Source organism: Glycine soja, chromosome 9 (genome assembly GCF_004193775.1).
Source record: "Glycine soja cultivar W05 chromosome 9, ASM419377v2, whole genome shotgun sequence".
Taxonomy (NCBI): Eukaryota; Viridiplantae; Streptophyta; class Magnoliopsida; order Fabales; family Fabaceae; genus Glycine; species Glycine soja.
This window is the reverse complement of record NC_041010.1, coordinates 39332916-39360683: the sequence shown is the minus strand read 5'-3', so window position 1 is coordinate 39360683 and position 27768 is coordinate 39332916. Positions and strand designations below refer to the sequence as shown.

Below are 27768 nucleotides of genomic sequence, written 5' to 3'. Positions count from 1 at the left end.
TGGGAGGGGGTAGAGATATTACAGTTAAGAATGTATTTAGCTCTAGCCATATCAAATATTGATCATGCTCAATCTAGCCCGAGTAAAATATATTAAAATATCAGTTTATCCCAAAATTGAGATGGATGTAAGGATAACCTAAGGCTTTGACTCAGGTTACGCTTCAAATGGGATCAAAGGTCTTCAACATGAAGAGGAATCAAAACTGCCCACTTTGCATGTACTTGTTGGTTCTATTTCTCATGATTCTTCGTTAGTACAATACTACTCATCTATAATAATCACAGTAACATATCGCAGTAATATTTAAAATCAAGTACAAGTGTTTTCACTACTATTGTCTTTTGTTGAGAGATGCCACATGTTGAAACTTTTAAATTGAAACGTAATTTTCTCTGGTACATATATCAAAATAATAAATGCCTGCTTTGCATGTGTAATCAAATTACATTTTGAAAATTCAATCTTTAGTAAATGCAGACACATCATTCTTAGCACCCTTGACATATCTTACTCATTCAAATTATAATTAAACAACCTGGGAAGCAAGTTTATTTTCGATTATGGCGTGAACGGTGCTATTTGCCAAACTCCTTGGTGCCTTCTTTTCACCTTTAATGTTTTATCATTAAATTAAATTTCTCATACTTACTTTTTACATGATATCAATGTTAACCAAAAGACAAGTGAACATGGAATACAAATATGGACAACAGAGCCAGTTTGGAAGGTATAACCAAAATTGTGCCTTTTAACCCATTACATCAGGATGATACATTTATTGTCTACTCCATGGCATTGAACATCAAAGAAAATAAAATAAAATCTCAGGAAGGCATGACATCAATATAGTAAATACAAGAAAGGCATTATCCTTTACCATATAGCCTATTACAATGTGATGAAGGATTTACAATAATCAGGTCAACTACAGTGAGAGGGGCCATCCAGTATACAGCAGAAATTTTGTTCATGCTGCTCAAAAGTCAGCCAGCATCCTAAAAGATGATGAAAAAACCAGAGGCAAGTAGATAATGGATGGTGGATTTTTGCTACTGCAGGAACACAAATGATATCTAGGCACATCTTTGTACAAGTTTGAATAAATGGAATTCCATATTTTCAGCTCTAAAGAATGTGCAAATAGAGGAAGAACCACACAAGTTGATTTTAGCCTGCCCCTTCTTGATTGTCCTACATGTAGAGAAAATTACTGCATTTAATACAATTAATCCCTATAAAGGGATAAAAAAATGTCTCATCTGTTGAACAAATATTGAGTACTACAACCAGCCCATTAAACTACTTTTACATTTGACAATGCAATAATCACAGAGCTAAGGTATGGCATCAGAATTGCATAACTGACAAGATTATGCTTTCCTAAAAGACTAAAATATGATTTAGATACATGATAAATTAACAAATTTTGTATTTGTTCCCTGATAAATTATGTTTTTACTAATTTATCAAGGACTAAAAAAATGTGACAAGGATCAAAAATAAATTTGTTGTTTTATTAGTGACTCAATGCAAAGAAAAAATTATCAGTCAACAAATACAAAATTCAGGTATTTATTAGAAATTAAAAACATATTTTAACCTTCCTAAAATGCAGTATGTTACAAATGCAAACTTATGAGCTACGTGATCAAGAGCAAAAACTAATACCTTCTAGCCGCAGGCAATGGAATATGTGATCAAGGAAACATCAATGCAAATATGTCAACCTGCCTTCAAGGGTGCTCATCATTTATGAATTCTGAAAACTCGGAGGCCTCGCCATCGTCCCAATCACTGTCTTCCTCATCATCATAACCATCAGAATCTTCATCCTCACTCTGCAAATTAACAACAGGATAAGTTAATTGTCATTGTAACTAAAAATTACTTTTGTTCTCATTTCTTTCTATCAATCTTTCTCCTCCTCACCCTTTTTCAGCTGATAAGTAAATATTATAAGCAGTATCATATTCCATATAAATCATTTCTTATTAAATTCCAAAACTAAACACTTGACTTTTACATGGGAAACTCAACTACAAGTACAAGGAAATTATAAATGCCATAGCTACCATTTAGAAATAGTATTAAATTGGCAAAAACCATTTGATAGCCATACCAAAATAAAGCAGACAAGAGAATTAAGTCAATTAACAGAGATAGGCGTATCTTACTAGGGCCAATTCTGAGATGTCTATTTGGTTATGGTCATCTTCCTCGATGCTCCCCCCATCTTCAACATCTGAATCTTGAGTCATACCCTTGTTATATTTAAAAGACCAAGTCAGACTAGCTGATAAAGTTAGAAAATCAATTCTTGCATTTTCCAATGAAAAACACGTTCTAACGTAAATATGTGGTTCAGATTAATTTTGGTACACATCTCAATCACATTCAACTGTTCAAAATTAATTCTATCAAATCAATTCTACCTAACTTTAAACCAAACAGGCACATAAATCACAATTCTGACCTGTTAATAGGCAGGCAACTTCACATTTTAATGAGCAAATTGAAATTCTAGAAACATATAAATGCATTGGGCCAAAGCAGAAGGACCAAGGATATAAGATTTTCAGATGTAGACCATTCTATTGTAAAATAAGTGTAACTCACAAAATTAAGGGAGCTGAATGCACACTTTTTTATTGAATGATCATCTGTTTAAATACAGATTTATTGTAATAGAAAGAAGCAATAATAACTGACTTTCTAAATAATAATCAACTACTAACATAACAACTACTAAGTAACAAAAAATAAAACAACTAATCCTAAAGACTTGGTCAAACAATTAATAGAAAATAACAAACTAACAGGCAACTGCTGATACACGTTCAACACTCCTTGTATCAGTGGTTGACAAGTTCAAGTTTCTCTCTCAGTAGCTCAAGATTTAATGTAGTCGTATCCATGTCTATCTAAATGCTCTCTTTTTCAACACACAGTGACTTTGCTTCAGTAGCTATTCATGCAGCCTCCTTGAAATTTCTTGCAGCAATAGCAACTTTCTTTTCCGCTTCTAGTTCTAGGACTCTTTTATCTATGAAAATAATCTTCTGCTTGACGGATGTTATACCTTGCTGGATGCTTAACTACATCTCTTTAAATCCAGAGACAACTTTATTTATCTTATTATCTATAACTTCTAAATTAGAGTCATTGTCTGCCATCTCCGTTTCTTTCTGTTTAACTAAAGCAAGAAGTTGTTCCAATTCACCCATTAACACATTCTTTCTTTTACAAGGGATCTCTTTTTCTTTTTTGTCATTTTGGATTGAATGCTCAATGGTATTATTCAATTCTAAACAAGCTTCATTCATAAATTGTGATTCAATCTCCAACTCCATCTTTTTAACCTTCAAGGCTTCAGAGGATGAAAGTCATTGGTCCATTTCTTTTGAATACACTGACGATGCTTTCTTCATGGTAGAATTTGCATTATTTAAAGCATTCGTTGCATAATGGTCGAATGAGAAACTTTGGCCTCTCATTTTGATATTGAAAATTTTCTTGTCATTGACATCTTTAATCAAAGAGTGTTTATTTTCAAAGATGACTTTAAACCCTTTCTCAATCAATTGTCCCACACTTAGCAAGTTTTGATGAATCTCAGGTACATACAAAACATCATAAATTAATTTTGTACCTGCACAACTTTCAATGGCTACAGTTCCCTTTCTTTTAATAGTGATAAGATCACCATTACCAATTCTAACTTGTGATACCAGTGATTTGTCCAATTCTCTGAAAAGCTCTTGATCGTGGGTCATGTGATTGGTACAACCACTATCCACTAGCCAACAGTCACTTGAGTTGTTGCTTGTAAAACATGTTGCTACAAACAATTATTCTTCTTCTTGTTGATCTGCAACTTGAGCCACATTCTTTTGTTGAAAATTGCTTTTGCAAATTCTCACATGATACCTCAACTTGTTTCACTTTTCACACTTAACATCAAGTCTTCTCCAGCATTTGAAGGGAGGATGGCCCATTTTGTCACAGTGCTTGCAAAGAGGAAATCCTTTGTTGTCTCCATTATTGTTGCCAGTGTTAGTTGCTGCTTCTTGGGTGTTGAAATTTTTCTTTTTGTATTTCTTCCACTTGTTTTTCTCTCCTTGGTTAGTTTGCAATTTAGCTTGCAATGCTCCTTCCACAGAACTTTCAGCCCTCATTTTTCTTCTTTACTCCTGGGCTTGTAAAACATTTACAAGTTCTGCCAAGGTAAGTTTTGACATGTCTTTAGTATTCTCCAAGGATGTAATAGTAGCCTCAAATCTTTCAGGGACAGTCACCAGTATTTTTTCAAATATTCTTGAGTCGAAAAAATTAGAACCAAGCAATCTTACTTTGTTAGCAATGCTAAGAAGCTTGTTAGCATATTCTTTAATTGTTTCGGACTCCTTCATTTTCTGCATCTCAAATTCTCTAACCAAATTTAGGGCTTGCATTTCTTTAATCCTTTCATCTCCTTCGATTCATTCTGGAGGAAACTCCAGATTTCATATGCTGATTTGATGGTCATGATTCTAGTGAAAATTTCTTTTGAAACAGCAGCAAAGTAACTCTTACCTTTGACTTTCTTGCTTTCCTTTCTTTTTGATTTTTTATTTGAGTCATTGTTGGATTAGTTGGTAAGGGAAGAACTTTGTAGTCTTCCTCAATAGATTCCCAGAGATCATTTGCCTCCAAATGTGCCTCCATTCTCGCCATCCAAATTTGATAATTGTCACCATCAAACACATGTAGTGCTAGTGTTGAGTATGGTGTTCCAAAATCCATTTATCAAATGAATTGAAGCAAGGTGTTTAGATTTTTTTGTGATTGATTTCACTCAGTTCACTCACAGGTCCTTCTTAAGAAGAAGGCTCTAGATACTAATCTGTTGTAAAATAAGCGTAACTCACAAAATTAAGGGAGATGAATGCACACTTTTTTATTGAATGATCATCTATTTAAATACAGATTTATTGTAACAGAAAGAAGCAATAATAACTAACTTCCGAAATAATAACCAACCACGAACATAACAATAACAAACCACTAAAATAACAGCTACTAAGTAACAAAAAATCAAACAACTAATCCTAAAACTTGGTCAAACAATTAATAGAAAATAACAAACTAACAAGCAACTCCTGATACACGTTCAACACATTCCAAATGAATTTGGGAGCCATTTCTTTTTTGTTTTGGGTGAATGGGAGGGGCCAAGCCCCATTCAGGAGCCATTTGATGATTTCATAAAATGACCAATCTCACATGTTTAAGTTAAATAACTAAAGCAAACCCCATAACATAATGTCAGTCTAGGCGCAGAAGGCAGATGGGTTTCAATTGTTAATATTAATTGAAGATTCTATAACCCAAAAAATAAAATATGCAAAATCAGGATATTCTTGGGAAGGGGGAGTCGCAGTCTCTTCAAGTGGTGTTAATGAAGTAACAATTTATTCAGACTGTGACCAATCAAGTCATTTAACTGCTTAGGAGTGACCTCTCCTCTACATCAAAACATAACTAAAATTATGATAAGTCAATACTTACAAGTTCTTTTTTCATTTGTTCTATAGTTTTTTCCAATTCAGTAATATGCTGACTCAGAGCCTGCACAATTCACACAAGACCAAATGTAACATCATAGATATAAAAGTCAGGAATAGATATCAGTAATTGTCACATAGAAAACAAGAACCTCATGACGTTGCATGGCTACATGACGCTTTAATGCCTTTCCCTTCGTTAGAAGGTTCCTAGGCCTAAGAGTAATTGGCCGCTTATAATTCTTTCCACGATAGTAAATAAGAGCAAATTCTTTGGAAACTTTCTCTATTGCCACCAGTATTCCACCACTCTCATATTCAAGTAATCTTGCTGTGTCTTCAACAAAAGCAAGAGTCTTTTGTTTCGTCATCAATTTTACAAGTTCTCGGTGTTTCCAATGCAAATGCATATTCTCAACAACACCATCAAAAACACCACGTATACCTGGAGATTATCATAGAAAGATGTCAGCTTTGCATTGCTAGAATGGAGAAACTTTTGCACAGTTGAAAACTACTCACCAAGTGGTAAGTATGGCTTCATTCTTAAACCAACTTTACGGAACATAACACGTTCTTCATCTGTGATTGTTTCCTGATCATAATCAGGACCAGCTGGAACCATAGATGCTTCTATTTTGGCTAAGAGCTTTTCTGCTCTAAGCTTTTTAGTCTGGGCCTATTCAGACATTAGAATGGTATATGAGTAAAGAAAGTCCAATGTTGTTAAGACAACCATAAAAATAAAAAAATAAAATACAATATATATCAGTTTTGTTAACCATTGTCCTTAGCAAAAGCACATACATAGTAGAAATGTTACAGCTAATGATGCTGCATTCCTATATGCAATCATGCATATACTGCAGAAATAAATTACAGCCTGCTGCAAGCAGACAAACATGCAGCAGCAAAAATTAAGGAGAAAAAAAGCTGGCAGAATTTATATTCTAATCAATCAAGAATTCCAATCTGGGGACTACTATAACAATGCTAATAAGTTTTATTATATCCACTAATGCACTATAAACCAAGTCTGACTTTCTGGTGATATAAATTATAAACCAAGTACTATCTCAAGCATATAATATCTGTATAAAATATGTAGATACTTACTATAAATATTTTATGTTCAATTTGTCTGACAAGCTTAGCAGTCTTGGCTTTGGCAGCTTCTTCCATCATCTTCTCACGTTCATCAGGAGATATTTCCCTTCCCCATCGAGCTTGGGCCTCATAGAACTCTGCTAAAGTCCCAGCCTGTGCCGTTGCTTCACCTTGCCCTGATGGAATTGCATCAACTGCTCTGCAACGCACCTTGTCTTCAACGTCCTGTACCTGTTTTGTTAATTCCTCTCTTTCAGCTAAAACTGCAGCGACACTTGTTGGAACAAAGTCTTTCCCACGGTATATAACAATGAAATATTTATTCCTTAGCAGCAAGGTCCCTCCTGTTAACATCTGTACCATAACAGGAAAAAAAATTAATTTTCTGAAATTCAAATTGACAGAACTAGCAGCTTGTTCTCTATTATTAGCTTATCATGTCTTAGCAATAAAATGACCTTGGTGAAAAAAGAAAAAAGAAAAAGAAAAGAGAGATTTAACCACATTATGTACATTCATCCGAGAGAATGTGTTGATATCTTCAATATAACAGATTTGTTTTGTGATAACAATAAAAGATAAAATAAAACTCTAGTGGTGAAATGATGTTTTGAGCAAAAAGGTAGAAGGCATGTTAATTGTGAGTATATAGTATCCTTTTAATTATTCTAAGCTAGTAGCTACACTTATTTGCTAGCTGATAAAATTATAAGAAAAAGAAAACCAATTGGTTTCCTCAGATAAATGCAAAAACAAATTATAATTCTGGTTGGTGACTCTTACTAAATAAAAGCATAGCCAGTTGTGTATTTTACTTGAATAGTCAAGAATTATATGGAATGCAATGCATTAGATTTGACACAAGCATGATTGCACAAACAAATAATTGCCAAATTACAAATAACCAAACCTTCAGCTCCTCAGCCATCAGTTCATTGTTTGTGTTCTGGATCCCACGTTTGACAGCAATCTTTGAAACTAAACTTTTCTCCCAAAGCTTAAGAATAGCACATGCCAGACCTTGGTGATTTCTATTTCTCCCTTCATAAAATTCAGAAAAAGATTTATATATAAATACAAAGGAAAACAAATTTAATAAAATATTGCAGTGGATGAATCTTACCTACAGCAAAATGACAAGGAAGTGATTTTGCAAGCTTCCTTAAATTGGTCATCTCTGCATTTGTTAGCCGAGAACGCATCCCAGTAGGAAGAAGCCTAAAAGGCGTTTTGTAACCTGGAACTGTCCGGGGAAGCAAATCAGCATCAACAGGAAGAATCCCTGTACCCCACCATCCAAAAAACCGAGGACCTAAACCATCAAGGAGGGCATTGTACTCTGCTTCTGCCTCTGACATATTCTCCGGATGTTCTCGCTCCCTCACAACCACCTCACTCTTCTCTGAGGTTGAGGTTGCAGTACTGTCTTCCCTTTTCGAGACATCCGGCACAAAAAAACCATCACCTTTCTTCTCATTAAGTTCCTTCCGCGAGTCAGGCCCTTGGTAATCAATACCACGATACACCATCATAACACTGCCTGACCTCCACGTAACCAATCCTCCAGTTCGACGCTGCACACTACAGCCAATCAGGCAACATGTTCCTCAAACAAAACACAAAGTCAACATCATTACATCACCATTCAACGTACATGGAATCACACGGCAAGTAACAACATACTAACTTGACTGTCAAACAAATGCACATTTCAAATGCAACTCACAACCGACTTATATAAAAACCGATATGTATAAGTTGATTTTACCTTATGGAAAAAGTTTCACTCATTTTGCTTTCTATTTTCTTTTCCTATACATGTTGATTGAGAAATTCCTCCAAACCCAGCCGAAGACAAGAACCACAAGTCCACAATGAAGTGAAGTAACTAGTGAGAGCAATATTTGCTGACACCCCAACAAGGCAAACACTCAATTAACATCCTACACTTCTCTTTATCTCTCTTTTCTTGTCACATTATACGTGCGTATGGAAACCCATTGAGAAGTAAGAAATCACATCTGAGATGAGTAAGCTATAACTACTAGTTTCTTAGTAAACGTGAAAAACTACATCTGGGATGTGAAACCAAACAAGCGATATATCACTTATCACATCTACACTTATCTCTTGTTTGCTATATTGGCACTTGAGTGTCCATGGATCATTTACAAACTAGCAATCGTTGTACGTGGTCCTATGTTATGTGTTAATGATAATGTCAAGTGTTTATTATGAAAAAGGGGCAAGAATTGAACCTCAACAATCTCATGAGCCTTCCTCATGTCCTTTGCAAGTTCCTCATGAAACTTGAGCCTCACCAACTCCTCCTTCCTCCACCTCTTATGAATCTTCTCCATCACCTCCTCAGTGAGTCCAGCTTTGGGGACACTCACCCTCTCCCTCACACGCATCCCCTCTCTCCTCAACCTCCTCAACAGTTCATCCTCAAGTGTCAAATCAGCCAAACTCGGAGCCCTAACCCTCCTCTTCTTCAACAACCCCTCTTCACTCACCACCACCACCTCCTTCTCCTCCTCATCCCTCTCCCACGGCAGCATCATCTCTTCCTCCTCATCATCGTCCTCACCCACCAACACGGCGTCCGGGCGCACCCACTCCCGCTGGAGCAACTCCCCCAGCCTCTCCTCTCCGGTTACCGGCGCCGGATTAGTCGCCGGAATTTCTTCTTCATGTTCTTGCTCTTGTTCTTCTTCTTCGGAGGGCAAGCCGAGGTTGCGTAACCGGAGGACGATTCTATCGACGGCGTTCTGCGGTTTTCTGTCGGGAGTAGGGTCGCCGGCGGTGAGGGGTTCGATGGCCCTTTTGGGGGAGGGGGATTTGGTGAGCCAGGGGGCGGAGGGGTTGGGTTTAGGGGTTGGGAGAGAAGCGAAGGTGAGAGTGCGAAATGGGAATTTGCGGAAAGAGCTATGAGGATGGTTCAGTGATGCGAATGATGAATTGAAAGACAATTCAGAGAGCTTGCAAGTGTTGGGGAACGCCATTGTTGTGTTATTGAGGGTAGTGTTACAGTGTTAGTGATGATGATGCATTTTCTTTGTGTTTCTGCGTGGATGATGCGAACCAGTTGTTGCAGAGGGAAGGAGAGCACCAAGTGAGGCTGCTTATGTGAGTACAAACCGCGAAAGATGATAAGATGATATTATGACTATTTTCTTTTCTTTTTTTCATAGTTTTTTAGCCTTTCCATTCATAGTCTTCTTTGAGGAAATTTGTATTTTGATTTTATTCTTTCGGGAATTTTGAGTTTATACAAATTTAGTAGGATCCGTTCATTTTAAAATTAGATGAAATTAATTTGAAGTTACTAAACCTAATTAAATTTTGTGTTTAAACTATTTCTCATGATGGATTAAGTTATATTAAAACGTGTATTTCTTAGTTAAAAAGTGGGAGAATCACTTTTTCAGCACTTAATAATTCTACTTGTGAATTAACAATTTAAGGTTCCATTTAGGATGATTTATAGCTGTGAATTTTGAAAATTTTAAAAGCAACATTTGGTTTTTAGTTTTTTTTTTCTCTAATTTTTAGTTTTAAAATAAATTCATTTTAAAAAAATTATTCTATTAAGATTAGCTTAAAAGTACGATGATGACGATAGTAATAAAAATAAGATCGACAACAATAATGATGCAGTGATCAATAACATTTTGGATAAAAAGAAAAGTAAAATCAATATTAGTTTAATGAAAACTTATTGATATTTCGTCAATTAACAATCATTATTTTGATATCTTAGTCCCTCTCTCACATAACTTTTTTATTAATTTATTGAACTTTTTTATGTTTGGAAACTAAAATTTAAATTTTCATCTTTTGAAGCACTTTAATAACTTATCCATTCCACAAAAATATGATATGATAATGTAACCTAGTAGTACACTTTGCATTAGTCCAATGGCATAACTAAATGCGCGTTTAGTTGTGCCTATTTTAACAAAATAATAACTTGTATTTCTCTGGAAAAAAATGCTACAAAAAATGGAGTAATTATTGGTTATTGGATGTAAACATAGGAAATATGTCGTCTAGATATACAAATATTTTAAAGAAAATGGAAAGCAGAGACAACAACAGATTCATCTTTGCAAAATATATCATTCCTTTCAACCACAATATAATAGGAATTAATTCTTTTTTTTTTCTATTGACATTATACAGAAATCCAATCATAAAACCTAGTTTCCTGTGCAAGTGTAGACACAGTAGCCACTTCCATTTATTATGCATCCCCTACCCAGCAATGAACTTACCAGAACAAAAAAAAATGATCAAATAACCATGTACAAATATATGTGGTAGTATAAGAAGACTATCTAGTTTGTGAAACATGTACAAAATCTCTCCTTGATGATTCCCATAAGCAATATTGTGCATGGGAGAATATTAAAAAAAAAACTAAGCTGATGCAGATCAGTTTCCAGTTGAAGAAGATCTCCTGCTCAGGGAAGGAGAAGAATTAATGATCTCTTGGCCAAGTTCCTTTATTTTGCTGAGAAGAAGCATTTGCTCAGTCTCCAGCTGGACTATATACCCTTCCTGTGTATCCTCTAGAGTTTCTAGCTCACTCAATGTTGTAGAGAGTCCTTCAAGATTTCCATCCTCTATGAAGGACCTGAACTTGATCATCATCTGTTTTATCTGATAAAGTCCAATTTACACAATGTGTTAGAATAACAGCATAAAATGAAAATCATAATAATGATAACTTCACTCACAGAATAAAGGCATGTGCATTGCTTTTAAGATAATCAACAATGCATCCTTTGAGCTGAATTAGTATATGTCAAAATAGTTTCTTTTTTTTTGTGTTTCACTTTTCAGTCATGATGTATGAAGAAGATCTCACCTGGATAGGAATTTGGTGTAGTTTACTCAAGGAAGGTTCAGAGTCTAGACTTTGCCTCTTCTGCATCTCTGGAACTTTTCTGGTAATTTGGATGTGAATTTCACCCCTTTTCACCCCTTGGAGAGGTATCCACTTGTCGGCCATCTGGTTTGGAGGTAACCTTTGATATTCTACGACACATTCACCTATACTTGATGTGGGTAGCAATGCATTGTGATCCTTGACATAAAGCATTAGTTGACTTCCATCATCAGCGAACTCTAAGGTCTGGTTCCACTGAGGGTTAAGAGTTTTGTATATGACCTACAGACAATGCCACAGCTAGTAAGTATTTTGATTCTGTAACTTGTAAGGATGAAGTAAAAAGGTGTGGAAATGCTGAGGGAACGTGTAATGTGAGAAAAATCAGGAGTATAACATATGGATGAAAAGTTTAGAGATTTTCCTTTAGAAAATGTAGTAAAATATATAAAAGTTTGAGAACATTGAGAAATTCCAAAAGAAAAAGAGAGGAATGACAAAAGTCAAATAGTAATTAGTTATATCACTTTGTAATCATTCACTTCAATATGCATGTAGTACAATGACAACACTAGTTCAAATGGATTAGATGAATCACACAATGTCATTTGACTCGGTTAAAAACCAAATTCTCATGAATATTATTCACCATGAGATTCCTTTTAATAATTTCCTCCAATGTCTTCTTGATCTCACTCTATCGCTTTTATATGTATAATGTAGTAAATATAACATTTTAAATCTTAACATTCAACTTCATGAAAAAGAAAGCAAGGATGAAGTATCCCAACCTTTGTCTTTTTCTTAAAATTTCCGTAGTGTACCCTCACAAATGGATCACTTGTGCCTCTGACATCGGCCGCAACTAGATCCCTTCCCTCTATCAGAACAAGTTCAATCCAACCATTTCCTAAGCCCAAACCTGAGCCCTGCTCATTTCAAAGGAGTTAAGCATATTAGAATGAATATCCAAGCAGTGAAAAAAAATCATGAGTATTAAAATGGCTGAAAGAATTGCTAATCGAAGTGATAATATGTAATTTAATATGTTTAGCCTTTTGTATCCTTTATTCATCTTGTAACTAAATGGTTGAAAGAATCACTAATTTCCAAGTGAAAAAACACACCTTTGATCCTTCTTGGTCGTCTGCTCTAACTGATATTTGAAGTCTTAATTCTCCAGAACGCACTCGTTCAAGAGGGATCCATACATCCCTGACTGAGCCCTCAACCAGTCCTTCCAAATTCACATGTGCACTACCAATGTTTTCATCTCCAAAAATTTCTTCTGAAAAGCCTTTTAATTTTAAGTATTCCCCACCACCAATCTCATCGAATTCAAACGTCTGATTCCATACAGGATTTGGAGTATGAACCGTCCTTGTTTTCTGGACAACCTGAAAAAATGTTAATAACAAAATTAGCTAAAGCCTAACCATTAACCTACAACCTCAGTTAATCAAGTAATGAAAGAACTGTCAGTGTCTCGCAGATATGCAGTACAACTCACCTTTCCATACTGCAATTTGATGTATGGGTCAAACTTTCCAGATTTGTCTTTTGCAGCAAGATCCTTTCCTTCCACAACAGTTACATTAATTTTTCTTCCAGTTCTTAACTGAAAATTTGGTGATCCATTAATTGACTGCTGAGAGCTGCTACTCCGGAGACTGTTCAAGCTATGTGAACCATCAGAATATTGCCACTCTTTTACTACAACGCTCACCTTCAACTGAAAAAATGATGAGGTGAAATGAATAAAATCTCTGATTGAATCCCAATTTTATTTTCATTCAGGAAGGTAAATCAATTATCCATTTTTAAGTACAGAATGTGACAAAAGGGCATTCTGATCTGAGCTCTCTAAGATTAAAAACCAGTCAGAATAGAAGAAAGCAATACTATGCTTTAGTAAGAATATGGTATATGGTACATTAAAAGACCATTTAATTTAGAAAGATCAAAGAACAATTTGATACAATAAACTCGGGCCATAGATGATAGTAGAAAGCTGGTGCCAGTTTCAAGCATTACACCAGAAAGACTTCCAATATGAAACCCTCCATTTTACGTTATTAATACCATACAATGTTTCAGCTTCACAAATCAACTAACATGATTGATAGTACAATCAAGTTTCTTTGACATATATAAAGAAAAAGTATTGAATAAACAATCATATTCAGATTCCTGCTTCTTTATTCAATCAGGATATATATTAAGAATAGGAAAGAATAACTCCGTTAGCTTTGTTGAAAAGCAAATTATGATGTCGTAAGATAAGCAAGTGTTTGTATTATATTTTCATAAGTTGTTAGATTTCATCTGAAAACTAATTGGCAGTAAGCAAAATTATCCACAAATGCCTGCTTGAATAGGTAATACCTACCAGAATAGGCAATACACGAGATAGGCTATATAGACTTTGATACTATTTTAGATTTGGGTTTGGGTCTAACTCGACTCCAATATGGGAAGGAGAAGGAACTGATTATTACACCATAAAAAAAAACATTGTACCTCTCCTGAGTTGTGCCCCTCAAATGGGACAACCATTTCAATTTCTTCTCCGCAAAACTGTGCTTGCTTTGCTATGACTCCAGAATCAGGTCCTATTGCCCACATTATCGTTGAATCATCTTCCACATGCCTCAACTGCACAAAGACAAACATTAATTTATCAGTATAAAAGACAAAGAAGTACTTGTTGCAAAGAAATAAAGGCTGGAGAAAGAATTCCTGTCTGAACAAATATAACACTTATAGGTAACTGATATTCTCCAGTTGCTAGATCAAAAAGGAGACCATTGATCAAAGAAAGTACCTTGATTTCACAACTTGCTAGATAGTCACATCTCACGTTGTTGGGACAACTCTCATAAAGATTGAAACGAAGAGTTCCTGCATTATCGTGTAAAACCATATTAAATGGTGCATCCCATCTGGGGGTTGAACCCAGTCTGACATCTGTTCTCCTGGTTAATTCTTCAATTTCTACCTCTACAAATGTTTGTAGGTCCTTATCATCAAAATTATCCTCTGAACAACCATTGGATGTACCATTTGGTTGCCTCCTACATGTCTTAAAGCAACTCCTAGAAAGTTTATTTGCTGAAATCACTCTAATATATATAATGCCTCCAACTGCTTTTTTCCTTAAATCAACAGCAGGTAAAGTGAAACAACGACGCCGAGGTTCCACCATGGTTTTAGCCAAGGTGTCAGTAAAAAGTTTTTCCTGCATAAAATGTAAAGTTTCGATCAGCATAATACATAATAAGCTACTGTGCAAAACAAAGATAGTTAGAAGAAAAAAATGTCCACAGAATATTTCAAGACAATGAGCATATGATATCAAACATCTAACTGATACTTTTATATAAAAAAATGTTCTTGACAGATGAAAATATTTCAATATTATTATTTATAAAATATTTCTTGGTTTAAATTTCTCTTTAATTGACAGAGACACAGCATGATTTATATTACCATTTCTCAAATTAAATTCTCTGAAAATACAAAAAACTTCCTGCTTCAAAAATCTGTTCTTTGATAGTTTTCTTTGACTAGCAACAGAGAGGAATTATACAAATAGTCCTTATATTAAACCTATACACATCTGGAACAAATCTCCATGAACTTAAGCATCAGATTGAAGTCCATTGACACTTAGAATAAGCTTCAATATCTGCAGGGAAAATTGAGTTCTTAAAGTTGCAGCTGAACCAAAAGTGTGAGTAACTTTATACAACAGCACCATAAATATAACATAGTTTAGCGAATTCAACACACAAACACAACTTTGTTACTTTTCTACAAGCATAATATTAAACTTAGTGGAAACACACCAGCCAAGAAGAAACACCAGGCCATTCAGTGGCAGGAAGTGATTGGCTTCCACCGCTTCCAAAGGCAACTCCTATTCTCACTTCAGGAGTTGATACAAAAGAATACAGAAGTGCTTTTCCATCTAGAATTGGTGAGGCAAGAAGCTGCAAAATGAATATGAATGATGATTAGATTAATAAAAAGAAAAAGGATTAAACCAGTTTCTTAGTAATGCAGGAAAATCAGTGGCCAAGCCCATGAATTAAAGACGAAAAAGTCAAATGGAAACTTCAAAATAAAAAGTTGCAATAAGCTGGTAATCAAGGTTGATAATTCTGAAAGCAACAAGTGTTAATTACATGCTTAAAAAATCAAATCAAATTGTTTATATGTCCTTTACTTTACTTTACATAGCTTTTCTTTACATTAGAGAAGCAAAAATGCAAAGGACATTGCTTTACATACATCACCCTTGATATGAAGACTGTTAATCACTATTCGAGCAGTTCCAATCAATGGCTTTGCAAGCTTAGCAAGCAACAAAATGCTCATTTCATTTGTATCCCAGTCGAAACCCAGTTGCAGAAATCTCTGTAAAAGGTCAACAGAATGCTTGATCAAAATCATGGATATCTAGTAATTTAAAGGATAGTGCAGAGTCATAGACCTCAAAAAAAATGAAGGGTGAAGAAGCAAACTACCTTAGAAAGCAATGGTAAGAGAAGTAGGAAATTCAAATATAATCATTTAGGTGGCATTAGGTGAGCTGTAAAAAAGGTTCATAGATTCATTAATTATGATCTTTAATGTTTAATTTGTAAGTAAAGCTTTAGTTCCCAAACTATGAATATTAAAAATTCCCTGGCCACTTGCACCTATAGATCACAAAAGCTGTGCTCCCACTGATTGTAGTCGTGGTGTAAAATCACATGAAGGAAAAATAAAAAATACAGATATGGACTAGAATATGTTTCTCACATTACTCACAAAAACAGATGATGATAGAAATGCTACCCCTGCTCCCCCTCCCCCACATTTTTTTTTCTCTCCCTACCAATATCACTTCAAAAGTATAAAATTTATTGGAAGATTCAATACATAAAAAAGCTGAAGGATTTGAAAGCGAAGAAAACTAAAACCTGATCACCAATAGTTGACCACCGCATCCCTTGCAAAGCCAAGCTAGGAGGGCACGATCCCAGTGAAAACTCCTGCAGTTCAACTCTTTCCTACAAAAGAATGCTCAAGTTCAGTTCATAATCTTCCAAATTCATAGTCTATAAAGTGTTTAAAATGTTTTGGTAAACTAATTGAAATTCTTTCATAGAATAAAATGTGGGTTACTTACTAGAAGTCTTGGTTTCCGGAGCTTTAAACGTTTCTAGAGACACAAAAGAAAGAAATTAAATTAGTCGATATATCAAAGTATAAAATGCATGTCTGAAAAGAGCATAATAAGTTTGTGTGTATGTGTGTGCAATGAAACCATAATAAGTAGAAGCTCTTTAACAACAATTTCAGTATTGACTCTTGAATAAGGATGAAAAATTAATCAATGTGTAGTAAATGAGATAAGGTAGTGAAATTTCACCTCAACTATAGCAGATATCCTTATTGAAAACTTGGGATTAAAATAGTTGGACCAGACTTCTGTCAACAACTTATTCAGCCACTCACAGTGCTCCAATGGTGTGATGGGCTAAATGAACAGGAACTTGAAGTTAACTTCAAAAGTCATACTGGAAATGTCAAAGGGAGGAAAGGTAGGGGAAAAGGTACCGAAACATTCAGTATGATTCGCTTCCATTTCTTATCCAAGTCCTCCACGAGCAGTTTGCGTTGGTATCTCCCGTACTGAAAATGAAAGGGCAACATCTAACATTAACTAGTAGTATAGTACACTACCAAAAAATAGCCAATAACTCATAACTCAGATGACAAATCAGGGAGATTTCCTTGCATAGAATTTTATTTTATTCATAGGAATCAAAAATAATGTAAGGGGTTTACAATAGCTCGCGCACTCTGCTCAACCAATTAAGTTAGACCCCTTGACTCCTTACATAAAATTTGAAGTTAACTAAACATATTTTTTGAGAAAGTTACTGATAACTGTGACAGATACAGGTACAAAATACAGCAATTTTTAAAAATTGAAGATATGGAAAAATTATTATAATTTCATAATGAATATAAATGAAGAGTATAAGATATTTATAGATTGTTGTGATAACATCTACAATTATAATTTTATAATTAATATAAATGAGCTTATGCCATTGGCGCACTGTCCTGTTTTTTTTTTTATCGGCTACTGTTAGTTTTTGTTAGCGAGGGAATTCGAACAGGCCACCTATCCCTCCCTCCCTTCATCCTTTACCACCAAACCAACTTTACATCTCCCAGCGCACTGTCCTGTAGTATTAGGGTATCTCTCCCTTCTACAACTTTTATTTTAAAAAAAAAACTCACATCTCCCAAGTAAAGATGAATTATGAAATTACCCCAATTCAACAAGAATCAAGAACAAAAAATACTAAATGCATTTTAACATGAAATCAAATTGATCAGGCAAGATGATCCTTGACAAAGTACTAACTTTTTGTGGAAACATATTGGGGACAAAAAACATATTGAGGAGTGAGAACCTGTATAGTAGTCCAGACAGCAAGTGCAAGAGGAACCCAAGTGGAGGCAGAGAAGACCCATCTCTCAATTGCCCAAGCAATCAGAATCAAAGGAACAAATACTGGAATCCTAGGCTTCTCCTGCAAGAGATGGTTGAAGAAGTCCACAGCAGCCTCTTCAATGTTAATTGAAAATGCCCTTTTCTTCACGCTCATTGCTTTGCTCTTTGCTAGCACCAAAACCACAAAAAAAAGGGAACCTTTTTGTATTCAAATTTGTGTGATCTTGCTCTTTTGTTCTTTCAATTTCCACAAGTGTCAACGTTTTCTATCCATGGCTGTTACAAGACCAAGGTCAAACTCAAACCTCATGAGATGGGATAGAAACATAAACCAAAGGAAATGTTTGGGAGTTGACAAATCTTGAAGGGTTGTTAGAACTTGGAAGAAGCTTAGAGAGGAAAAGTCAGCTGAAGGGAATGAAAAAACAAACACTTTGTTGCATAAAAAGACGTTTGTGTTGGACAGAATTGAAAATGATCACAATTTGAAAACGGTAGACGCTGAAACAAATATATAGTGCCACATTTCTCACCGAAAAATGTTACACTAACACTTAATAAATTATTTAACGCCTAAAAAACGCTAGAAAGAAAAAAAAATATAAATATAATGAATTTATAATATGATAAAAAAAATAAAAAAAAAATATTTAAAATAATGAGATATTTTTATATGATTACTTTTTATGTCATTCAGTCACCACCTTTGTAATGCTTCCTGTTCCAAAAGCTACGTGGGTCCCATTTTCAACTTTTTTTACACAAATTATTATTTTTCAGCCTCAATCATTATGCCTCTAACTAATCTAAGGATAATAAGCCGTTTAATTTTGAGCTATGCATGAATTCTGGTACGGTAACGATGATTGGCACAAACATGTGTACAAAATAAAATACTACATTGTTTTTCAAAAATTAAAAATAGGTAGTATATGCTAATAAAATTTCTAGATGTTATAAACAAAGGATGTAATTATGTATTTTTATATGTTGTTATAAAAACATCTATAAGTAAGAAAAACCCATTCTCATATTTAATAAGAATTAATGGATTTAATTAAATAGAAAAATAAACATGAAAAAAGAGAAAATGCCAAAAGCATATCTAACGCACAAAATTTAACCTAAGTTGCACCTAATTTAATTTATTAGTCATACAAAATCATTTCCAGCTGTTTTATTTAGAGAAATAATTTTGATAAATATATAAATGTACCTAACGCGTATGGTACCCATTACGTCCTTGATTGGGGGACATTGTACAAAAATGAAATAGCCATACTTCATAACTTGCCACTTGCCACTTGCCACTTGCCACTTGCCACTTGCATTGCATCAATCACCCTTCATGTATCAAATTGAATCCCCCAACTACTAAGTTCCTTAAATGAAACCTTTCCTCAAAAAATATGTTCCTTAAATGAAACATTAAATTTTGTTAATTTTAACGTTAGAATTTATAAATTTTAATGCCATTGTAACGCATATTTGGGAAGGGCAGGTGCATGTTAAGCTATACTCACTTGAATTTTTTTAACAAAGTTATTAGTTTTTAGAATTTAATTAAGGCACTTGAAACAAATAGTTGTTGATTTTGCTTTTCAGGTAAGTTGGGGGGAAAAACAAAAAGAAACGGAACAAGTGAACAACATAAAAAGCAGAGATGAGATAATTTTATGTGTCAGATAAGCTTATTGCGGAAATCAGATGAGTGATGAAATGCGATAGTAACTAATGGGGAGACAGGATGATGGCAACTTAGCATTTTTGTTTGTGTGGCGCCTGTACGGAAGATTTCTTACTATCAATTATACATTAGGACTTGTTGCATTAGCTAAGAAATAAGAGAAGAGTCAATATAAAATATTTGTTTTTGATTGATTTAAAAAACAACTAAGAGATAATATAAAATAAATAATCATAGATTTAAAAAATATTTAAAAATTTGTAACGAATTAAATTTTATGTAATTTTTTGTCCAATATTTAATAAAAGTAAAAATATAATATTACATATTTTCTAATTTTTTATTATCTCACACTTTTTTTTATATGTGTCTTATTTTTTAAGCATCCTTCTTCAAAGGTTGTACCTTGGCCGTCGGGAGGGTTGCCTTGGCTATCGGCATGGACACCTTGATCGCCGGCATTGATCATATGGACTATTGTTGTCCCTTTTTTGTTCATTTTTTTTCATTGTTAATTTATTCAAATATTTCAATCGTCATCTTTCTCCTACTTAATTTTTTTTTCTTTTGGCCAACTCCGGCAAGGCCGCGTCGCACCACTGCCACCGTCGCCGTGACTTTGTGGTAGTCTCATGCTACTAGGCCCTACGCTCAATGGCATCAGGTGTTGTTTTATCTGTCTTATCATTTTAACAAATAAAACGCACCATTTTAGTATTTTTACCTTGACATTATAAGTTTTAAGACTATTTTTAAATGTTTGAACCATGTTATAATTAAAATCATAATAAATAATTTTTTTAGTATATAAATTATATTTTAAATTTATAATCAATAACTTACATGGTATAAGGTTATTTTAAACTATTTTAATTTAGAAATAAAGATGAAAGAAAATAGATTAAAAATGATATGTTTCACATTAAGTGTAACTTCTAGTATAAATAATCTCATTTGAATAGAATAACATCATTATAGATAATAAAATTTCTCTTCTGAAAAATTAATATTTTATGTAACTACTATATACTCATGGTTCAATCATGATATTATCGGTTAAATTAAAATATTTTTACACTAGTTAATTAACATGTTCGAGGGTTAAAGGTATACGTGATTAAAAAGATTAAATTCACATATAAAAATTAAAGGAGGATAACTTGAGATGATTGAAAGGAATTATTTTAACTAGTTTTTTTATATATAGAATATTAATTATGTTTAATTAATATTTGAAATAGTGAAGAAAGTTATTAAAAAACGAGAGAGGGAAGAAAGTGTAAGTCTTATTTGTAGATCTTTTAGTGTATGATGATGAATCAAACCTCAATCTTCATGCTTTATTCCAATCCCACTAGGCCAAACTTAATAAGTAGTCTTATTTATACATTCTAATCTCAGTATATATAAAAATTATTCAGTTATATGTCACGTGTTGTCTAGACAGTAGTATATTACCAATATTTTTTTAATTGCTTTTTTACTTTATCTTTCTATTTTTTTTACTGTGTGTTTTTCTGTTTTTTACCGTATAAAAGTATATTCTTAAAGTATAATTTAAATTGTCAATATTAATTTATTACACGTGATTTTATTAATATTTAAGGCAAATGTTAATTAATAACACTAATTAAGGAATTAAAAGTAAAAAAAACTGTTAGAAGGCATACAATTATACTATCCATACTTTTTTTTTATTCTCATGTGATTTTTGTTATAAATGTTTAATTTCTTAACAATTTAATTAGCTAACAAGACCCAACACTTAATTATATATGTAAAAGATACTAATAATATTTTTTCTAACTCTCTAATTCTAATATTCTATTTATGATTGACTGGAACTTATGAGAAATTATTATATTTTTTATAATCAATATAATTAATTGTTTTTCAATATTTTTAACTCATCAATCAAGCTGGTAAAATATAAATAGAAAAAAATGTATATGAACGATGGATAATGGATGGGACCCGGGCACAATTATGGAAGACAGATTGATGATCAGCCGGCAGGTTCAAACTCAGTTGGGACATTCAACGGCTGTGATTAATTCGACGAAAACTTGGAACTGTCATGGGACCCACATGCACGTCGTTTAGACGCGTGCAAGTTGGTCAAAACTAATGGGCTTGAAGCCTCGATCTCGAACATAGAAAGTACTTTTCAATTTGAAAACAAAATATCATTTTAAAATTTACCAACTTATCTTGACCCATTGTACTTATCTGAACATCATTTTTAAAATTAGTTTTAAATATCTGAACATAATGAATTTTTCGGAAAAAAAAATATTTGTTACTTTTAATTTTATGATATAATAAATAATGTTTAGCAGAAAATTATCATTTTTAGACTCTTAAATGAATAAAGACAATGGTTAATATATTAAATAATTAACCCACTTGTTAAGTTAGCTTACAAGACATAACTTAAATTGACCGTAAAAAATTGGTGCTTTAAAATGGTGTTATATATATATATATATATATATATATATATATATATTATTTTTAAAATATAATGAAAATTATTCTAAATTAAAATATATGTTATTTACTCATTATATAGATAATTTTACCTCAAAACATTTTTTTTAGTTTTTAATTACGGTATAATGTGCATTAAGGTAAGAAACTGAGATAATAAAAAAATAAAAATATTAATAATTAATAATAATACATTAAAAGAACACCCACATGTTATGGGCGGTAAAAGTTTTACTCAAGTAACTAGTTAAACTAGAATAAATTTGTACTATTAATTTACACTCACATTAGTACTTTTTATAATTTTAAAGTATAAAAAAATATAAAACTAAGTTAATAATTAATTTTAAAAATATCTTTTAAAACAAGTAATAAAATCTGAAGCATCAGATTAATCTCATGGTCTAAAATGAGAAAAAGTCCCCTTGATTTTTTTTTTCTCAGGAATGTCATTGAATCCAAATTCTATATAAAGACAACAATTCCTTGTTTATTATACTTATGGTTTTCTTATCTAATATATTTGTGTAATTTTATATGCATATATTATTATTATATTTTCTCTTTTCTTTCACTTTTAACACACCTAAATGACCTAAAAATTCGTCTTAGTTGTACATTTGCTGTACAATTTACTGTAAGGATAATTTATTTTTTAGAAATATTTATTTGTTTATTAAATGTAGTCTCAAAAGGATGATAAAGAAAGAAAAGCAATAATTAATAATTATAAGACAACAGAACTGACCCGAAAAATTGAGAATTGTATTCAACATAAAGAAAACATAGTCTTCCAAAAATTAATTGAGAATTTTTGTAAACATAAAGAAGACATAGTCTCCCAAATATTATTGTATCCAAAAAATGTCTCCCAAAAATATAATAGGCGACAGAAAAGTAAAGCAGACAATTTAAAGATTATTCATCCTTATGAAAAATCATTTTGAACACAGAAACTTGGCTCTTTGAATTGGAAATAGTAAGAATACCCCAAAATTACCAATTGATTGATGGTTTATGTTGAATGAGACGGACGCTTTCTTAAATTATTATTTTTGTGTATATGACAAAAACAGACAATTCCCATCTTGCATCCATGACTACCATATCACAGTATCGGTTATAGAGCGAGTTTATTTTTCTTTTTTTTTAGAGAAGAAAAAAAAACTAATTTTTTAATCAAATTTTATTTTTCAAGTGTGGAATATCTAATCCAATTCAAACATATTCAAATTAAACTCCTTTGTTATTTTCCATTGATGGGCACATCCTAATGATTCAGTACTTGTAAGTAAAATGTTGTTGAATTACCTACCCACCATAGTCTAGACCAACTTTTTTTACTAGTTTTTCTTTATCCGTGTGATTGATTTAACATTTGATATGATATCATAAGTATAATCAGTTTTTTTTAGTTTCATTTCCCCACTCTTAATTTTGCTGAATAAAAAATATTATTCTTGTTTGTAATGGTTTTTCTTGTTTATCTACATTATTTATGTTTTCTTTTTTTGTAGGCAACTAGAATATGCTTCTTGTTTATCTAGAATATGCTTCTAGAATGTCAAAATTTCGTTTGAACATTTCGTTAACTTTTTGTGAAGCATAATTCCACGATTGGTCGTAGTACATGTAATTGTGGTATCATTTTTGTGGTCAAGTGACTCAAAGAGAGGTTGATGAACAATTGTGATTCCTTTTTTAACACGAGCCACTTCTCTCGTTTGTTTTTCAATTTGTGAAGTATATTATCTCCATATTATGTTAAAACACATCATTATACTGATCTATGTGAAATAAATAGAGGTAGCAAAATAAGGTTATCCAACCCGATGCGAGCCGAAGGCTATAACATAATAGATAAAAAAAAAAAAAACCTATATTTAATTCAGGCCTTTAAAATGTAACTCGAACCCTACAAAAGCTCAAATTCTGAGGCTTTTAGCAGTTTTTGTGACCTAAGCCCGAACATGATCGAGATCGGACCAGGCAAAAAAAAAACCTGCATTTAATTTAGACTCAAATTTTCAAAACCAAGCCTTGCATTTTATTAAGTAGCTAGGTTCTCTAGCTAGTTTATAATAACTTACAAATTTGTAACTTATTTTTTGTTCTATTTTTATGATTTCTATTTTAATACACTTTTATATATCTTCTCTTTTTTCTAAATTATTTTTGCAGTATTTTTGTTAACTATTTTAATACATGTCATTACTATTTTAACTTTTAAGGGAGTGCATTGGATTAAGATTTTAAAAAACTATTTTAACAAAAAAAATATCTTGTAAATCTTTAAAAAAATTATAACAATATAATGACTTTTAAAATTTTTTTAAAAGATTTTTATGATTAGGATTTTGTAGTTTAGATTTTAATGAATTTACAAAATATGAATTCATAAGATTTGAAAGAACATTATGGATTTTTAAGATTTTAAAGGATTTCTTAAATTTTTAAAAAATATTCAAAATTATTGATAAAGACCCATGAATTTTGTCTACTTAACACTTTAAATAAAGAATCTTTAACTTGTTACATCACAAATCAACTTCCATAGAATATTAATCGTGTTAATTAACGATATAAAAATTATATACCACATTGTCTATAAGTAGCATGGATACTTGTAATTATTCACACAATAACATCTCACCAAACAAAAAACATGTTCAATAATTGTTTCAAACTTCATTTATATATTTATCTACTTATACATGAGTAGTCAACTTCTCACGTTCATTAAAAGTATATAGTTTTCATGTTCATATATATATATATATATATATATATATATATATATATATATATATATATATATATTCACGTTCATTTATATGCATAAATATATAATCAAGATAATCAAAATGTCTCAAATTCAAAGAATTAAAAAGATCTCTCATATTATACGTTTCAGGGCATGTTATCTATTGGTCAAAAGAATAAAAAAAATTATGAATGTTTACTGCTTTCAACAAAGAGACAAAAAATTATGTGTGATAAAAATATAAATATGTCAATTTGTAGAAGAAAAAAAGGAAAGAAAAGAGTTGCACGAAATCTATTAAAATTAATCGTAAGAAAAATTCTATCGAAGTTTGTATACTTTTAAATATCATGAGACTTTTTTTAAGTTATAAAAAATCTTAATTGAATACCAACGGATTTTATTAAATTTCTTAAAAAATTCTAATAGTCTTTATTGAATATTACAAGACTTGTTTCTATTATTTAAAAATCTTGATTGAATACCTCAAATTTTTTTTTAAAAAAGTCTTTTATAATTTTTTAAAATCTTAATTAAATATTTGATCTTAAAATAATAATAATAATTTATAAAAACTAAAACTAATATTACATAAAAATATATTTAAAATAAAAGTGGAATTTATATAAAAATTATATAAATTTATCATTTATATTATTTTATATTCATCCGCTACTTCCAATTATATATGCCAAGCTTAATGACGAGAAAACCAAAATGAAGATATTTCATAACTGAATCTCTTTTTCATCCATATTTATGTCATACTAAAAGTTGCGCAATATCGTAATCAACTTGTTGCAAAAAGTCCTAGGACTAGGCGTTTGGATAAGTGATGCATACTCTTTCAGTTTCACGTTATTTGTCTTTTAAGGGCGTAAACCGTAATATATATTTTTTAAGAAAAATGTTAACACTTTCTTTTTTCTTAAGTGCCAATGTTCAAAATCGTCTTTTTTTTTTTACTGCACAAACAAAATCATCTAAAAAACATATAATATGAAATAGATGGAGGAACATATACATAAATATTCCGTCATTATTCCACGATACCAAACTTCGTAAAACTCATGGGCCAAAGCTAAAAGGCTAAAACCCTTTCTCTTTAATTCGTTCCACTTTTAAACACTGAAAAACAATTTGATAAAACATTTAGAGGTTTATACTTTGAAAAAGTTGGCTTAACACGGTAAGTAAACGACATAAACCTCGAGGTTTTTCTTCAAAAAAAAAAACGGTAATATGATGCGAAATAATAAATATATAATCATAAATTTAATCTTGAAATATGTTACTATGTGTAAGATTGTATCAAAATATGTATTTATCATAAATATTTCCCTACTAGCACTATTAGTCTTTGAAAGAAATGGATTAATCGAAGAAAAACTGTATTGTTTCATGTTTTTCATAAACATATTTTATTTTCTTTCTAATAAACGCCATTCACGGCATTTTCGTGTTCAGTGGAAGAACAACCTTAACATTTTCCTCCGAATGCGCCGCCACACCACGACAGCATAAAAACGCCGCTCAGAGTGACGCGTGGGGCCCACACCCCCTCAACTGATTCGCGCCATTCCGCTCCTCCCGACACCTCAACACTGCCTCCACATTATCACATTGCCTACCTGTCATAATCCTATTGATCATCACATTCACTTGTAACAAAATTTGCATGCACCATGCAAAACCCAAATCCTATATATATAAACACATTCGTCTCTCCAAATCTTTGCCCTAACCATCTCCACACAAAACCATAACAACCTAAACCATAATCTTCATTTTATTTCCATTTGTTTCAAACTTTTTTAGTTTTTTTTCCCCCTCAAATCCATTTAAAGAAAACTCATATAATAACTAATTCCATAACCTCACCTTTTGTTTCTGTGTGTTGTGGGTAATTGTTACCTTCAAAAATCAAAACCAAAGTCATGAGTCCTTCACAATTCCATGCAAAGAAACCAATCACCTCCGCCACCACCAACAACAACATTAATGGATTGCTATCATCACCACCTTTGAAAATCAACAAGGAATCTCATTTCATCAAAAAATCATCATCTTCATCATCGTCATCGTCATCATCAACATCATCATCCCTTGTTAATAGTGCCATGACACGGGCAATGCCAACGTCATTGTACAAACAACCACAACAACACCACCACCCGGTAATTATCTACACACATTCTCCAAAGGTCATCCACACTCAGCCTAAGGATTTCATGTCATTGGTGCAAAAGCTCACTGGCCTCTCTCGCTCAGGAGAGGAGAAAGAGGAGGGTGGCAACCAATCGCCACAACAACTCTCGAACCAAGAATTTGGGGGTGATGTTGCGGCGGTGGTGGGAGACAAAGAAAGTGATAGAAAAAATGTGAATATTGTGAAAAATGAGGACAACGAGACATCATCGGTAATAACCGAAGAAAACAATTGTAGTAGCGTGGGAGAAAACCAAGTTAACTCTTGTTTCATGACCGGGGAGCCATCAATGCTAGAGCCTAAGTTGAACCCTTATGTGACAAATTTTCCGGTTATGGCGCCGAGCTCGGCGGAGTTTGTGTGTTCGAGTCAGCCATTCTTGAATTACTCGGACTCTTTGTTCTTCTCTCATAACTTGAGAACCTCATTGGAAGGGATGAAAGAGTTCCTTGAGCATTGATTATAGTTGAAGCTTTTTTTCTGGTTTGAATTTTTATTAGTGCCAATAAAAGTTCTAGTTTTCCAGGATAGAACTTCAATATTTTTTTATGGGG

The 27768-nt window shown here is 32.6% G+C and overlaps 3 protein-coding genes across 3 annotated transcripts; 1 reads left to right on the top strand and 2 right to left on the bottom strand.

The window, feature by feature from the left end:
- Positions 1-722: 722 nt before the first annotated feature.
- On the bottom strand, positions 723-9814 carry LOC114368823 (CRM-domain containing factor CFM3, chloroplastic/mitochondrial-like). The gene is made up of 10 exons (XM_028326087.1): positions 8912-9814; positions 7777-8227; positions 7564-7694; positions 6663-7007; positions 6069-6225; positions 5699-5991; positions 5551-5610; positions 2178-2264; positions 1672-1841; positions 723-1194 (listed from the first exon to the last, which is right to left on the bottom strand). Exons 1-9 carry the CDS (start codon positions 9656-9658, stop codon positions 1737-1739), a joined length of 2376 nt encoding a protein of 791 aa, XP_028181888.1. The 5' UTR covers positions 9659-9814; the 3' UTR covers positions 723-1194; positions 1672-1736.
- A 941-nt stretch (positions 9815-10755) lies between these two features.
- Positions 10756-18551, bottom strand: LOC114368822 (synaptotagmin-4-like). The gene is made up of 14 exons (XM_028326086.1): positions 18024-18551; positions 17155-17229; positions 16967-17074; positions 16724-16756; positions 16515-16604; positions 15841-15966; positions 15396-15539; positions 14372-14785; positions 14068-14202; positions 13058-13279; positions 12675-12944; positions 12339-12476; positions 11527-11829; positions 10756-11318 (listed from the first exon to the last, which is right to left on the bottom strand). Exons 1-14 carry the CDS (start codon positions 18216-18218, stop codon positions 11091-11093), a joined length of 2481 nt encoding a protein of 826 aa, XP_028181887.1. The 5' UTR covers positions 18219-18551; the 3' UTR covers positions 10756-11090.
- Positions 18552-26920: 8369 nt separating this feature from the next.
- On the top strand, positions 26921-27680 carry LOC114367146 (VQ motif-containing protein 20-like). Its single transcript, XM_028324252.1, has one exon. The coding sequence runs from the start codon at positions 26943-26945 to the stop codon at positions 27672-27674; it is 732 nt and encodes a 243-aa protein (XP_028180053.1). The 5' UTR covers positions 26921-26942; the 3' UTR covers positions 27675-27680.
- The last annotated feature ends 88 nt before the right edge of the window (positions 27681-27768 follow it).

Bases quoted from the DNA above. Each gene is read 5' to 3' on its own strand.
- LOC114368823 (XM_028326087.1), bottom strand. From the start codon at position 9,658: ATGGCGTTCCCCAACACTTGCAAGCTCTCTGAATTGTCTTTCAATTCA. The intron at 5,611-5,698 runs GTTCTTGTTTTC...TGAATTGTGCAG, and splicing joins TAGCCATGCAACGTCATGAG to GCTCTGAGTCAGCATATTAC. The intron at 2,265-5,550 runs GTAAGTATTGAC...AAATATAACAAG, and splicing joins AACAAATGAAAAAAGAACTT to GGTATGACTCAAGATTCAGA.
- LOC114367146 (XM_028324252.1), top strand. From the start codon at position 26,943: ATGAGTCCTTCACAATTCCATGCAAAGAAACCAATCACCTCCGCCACC.
- LOC114368822 (XM_028326086.1), bottom strand. From the start codon at position 18,218: ATGAGCGTGAAGAAAAGGGCATTTTCAATTAACATTGAAGAGGCTGCT. The intron at 16,757-16,966 runs GTGAAATTTCAC...TTGTGTCTCTAG, and splicing joins GGATATCTGCTATAGTTGAG to AAACGTTTAAAGCTCCGGAA. The intron at 14,203-14,371 runs GTACTTTCTTTG...GTCTTTGTGCAG, and splicing joins TAGCAAGTTGTGAAATCAAG to TTGAGGCATGTGGAAGATGA.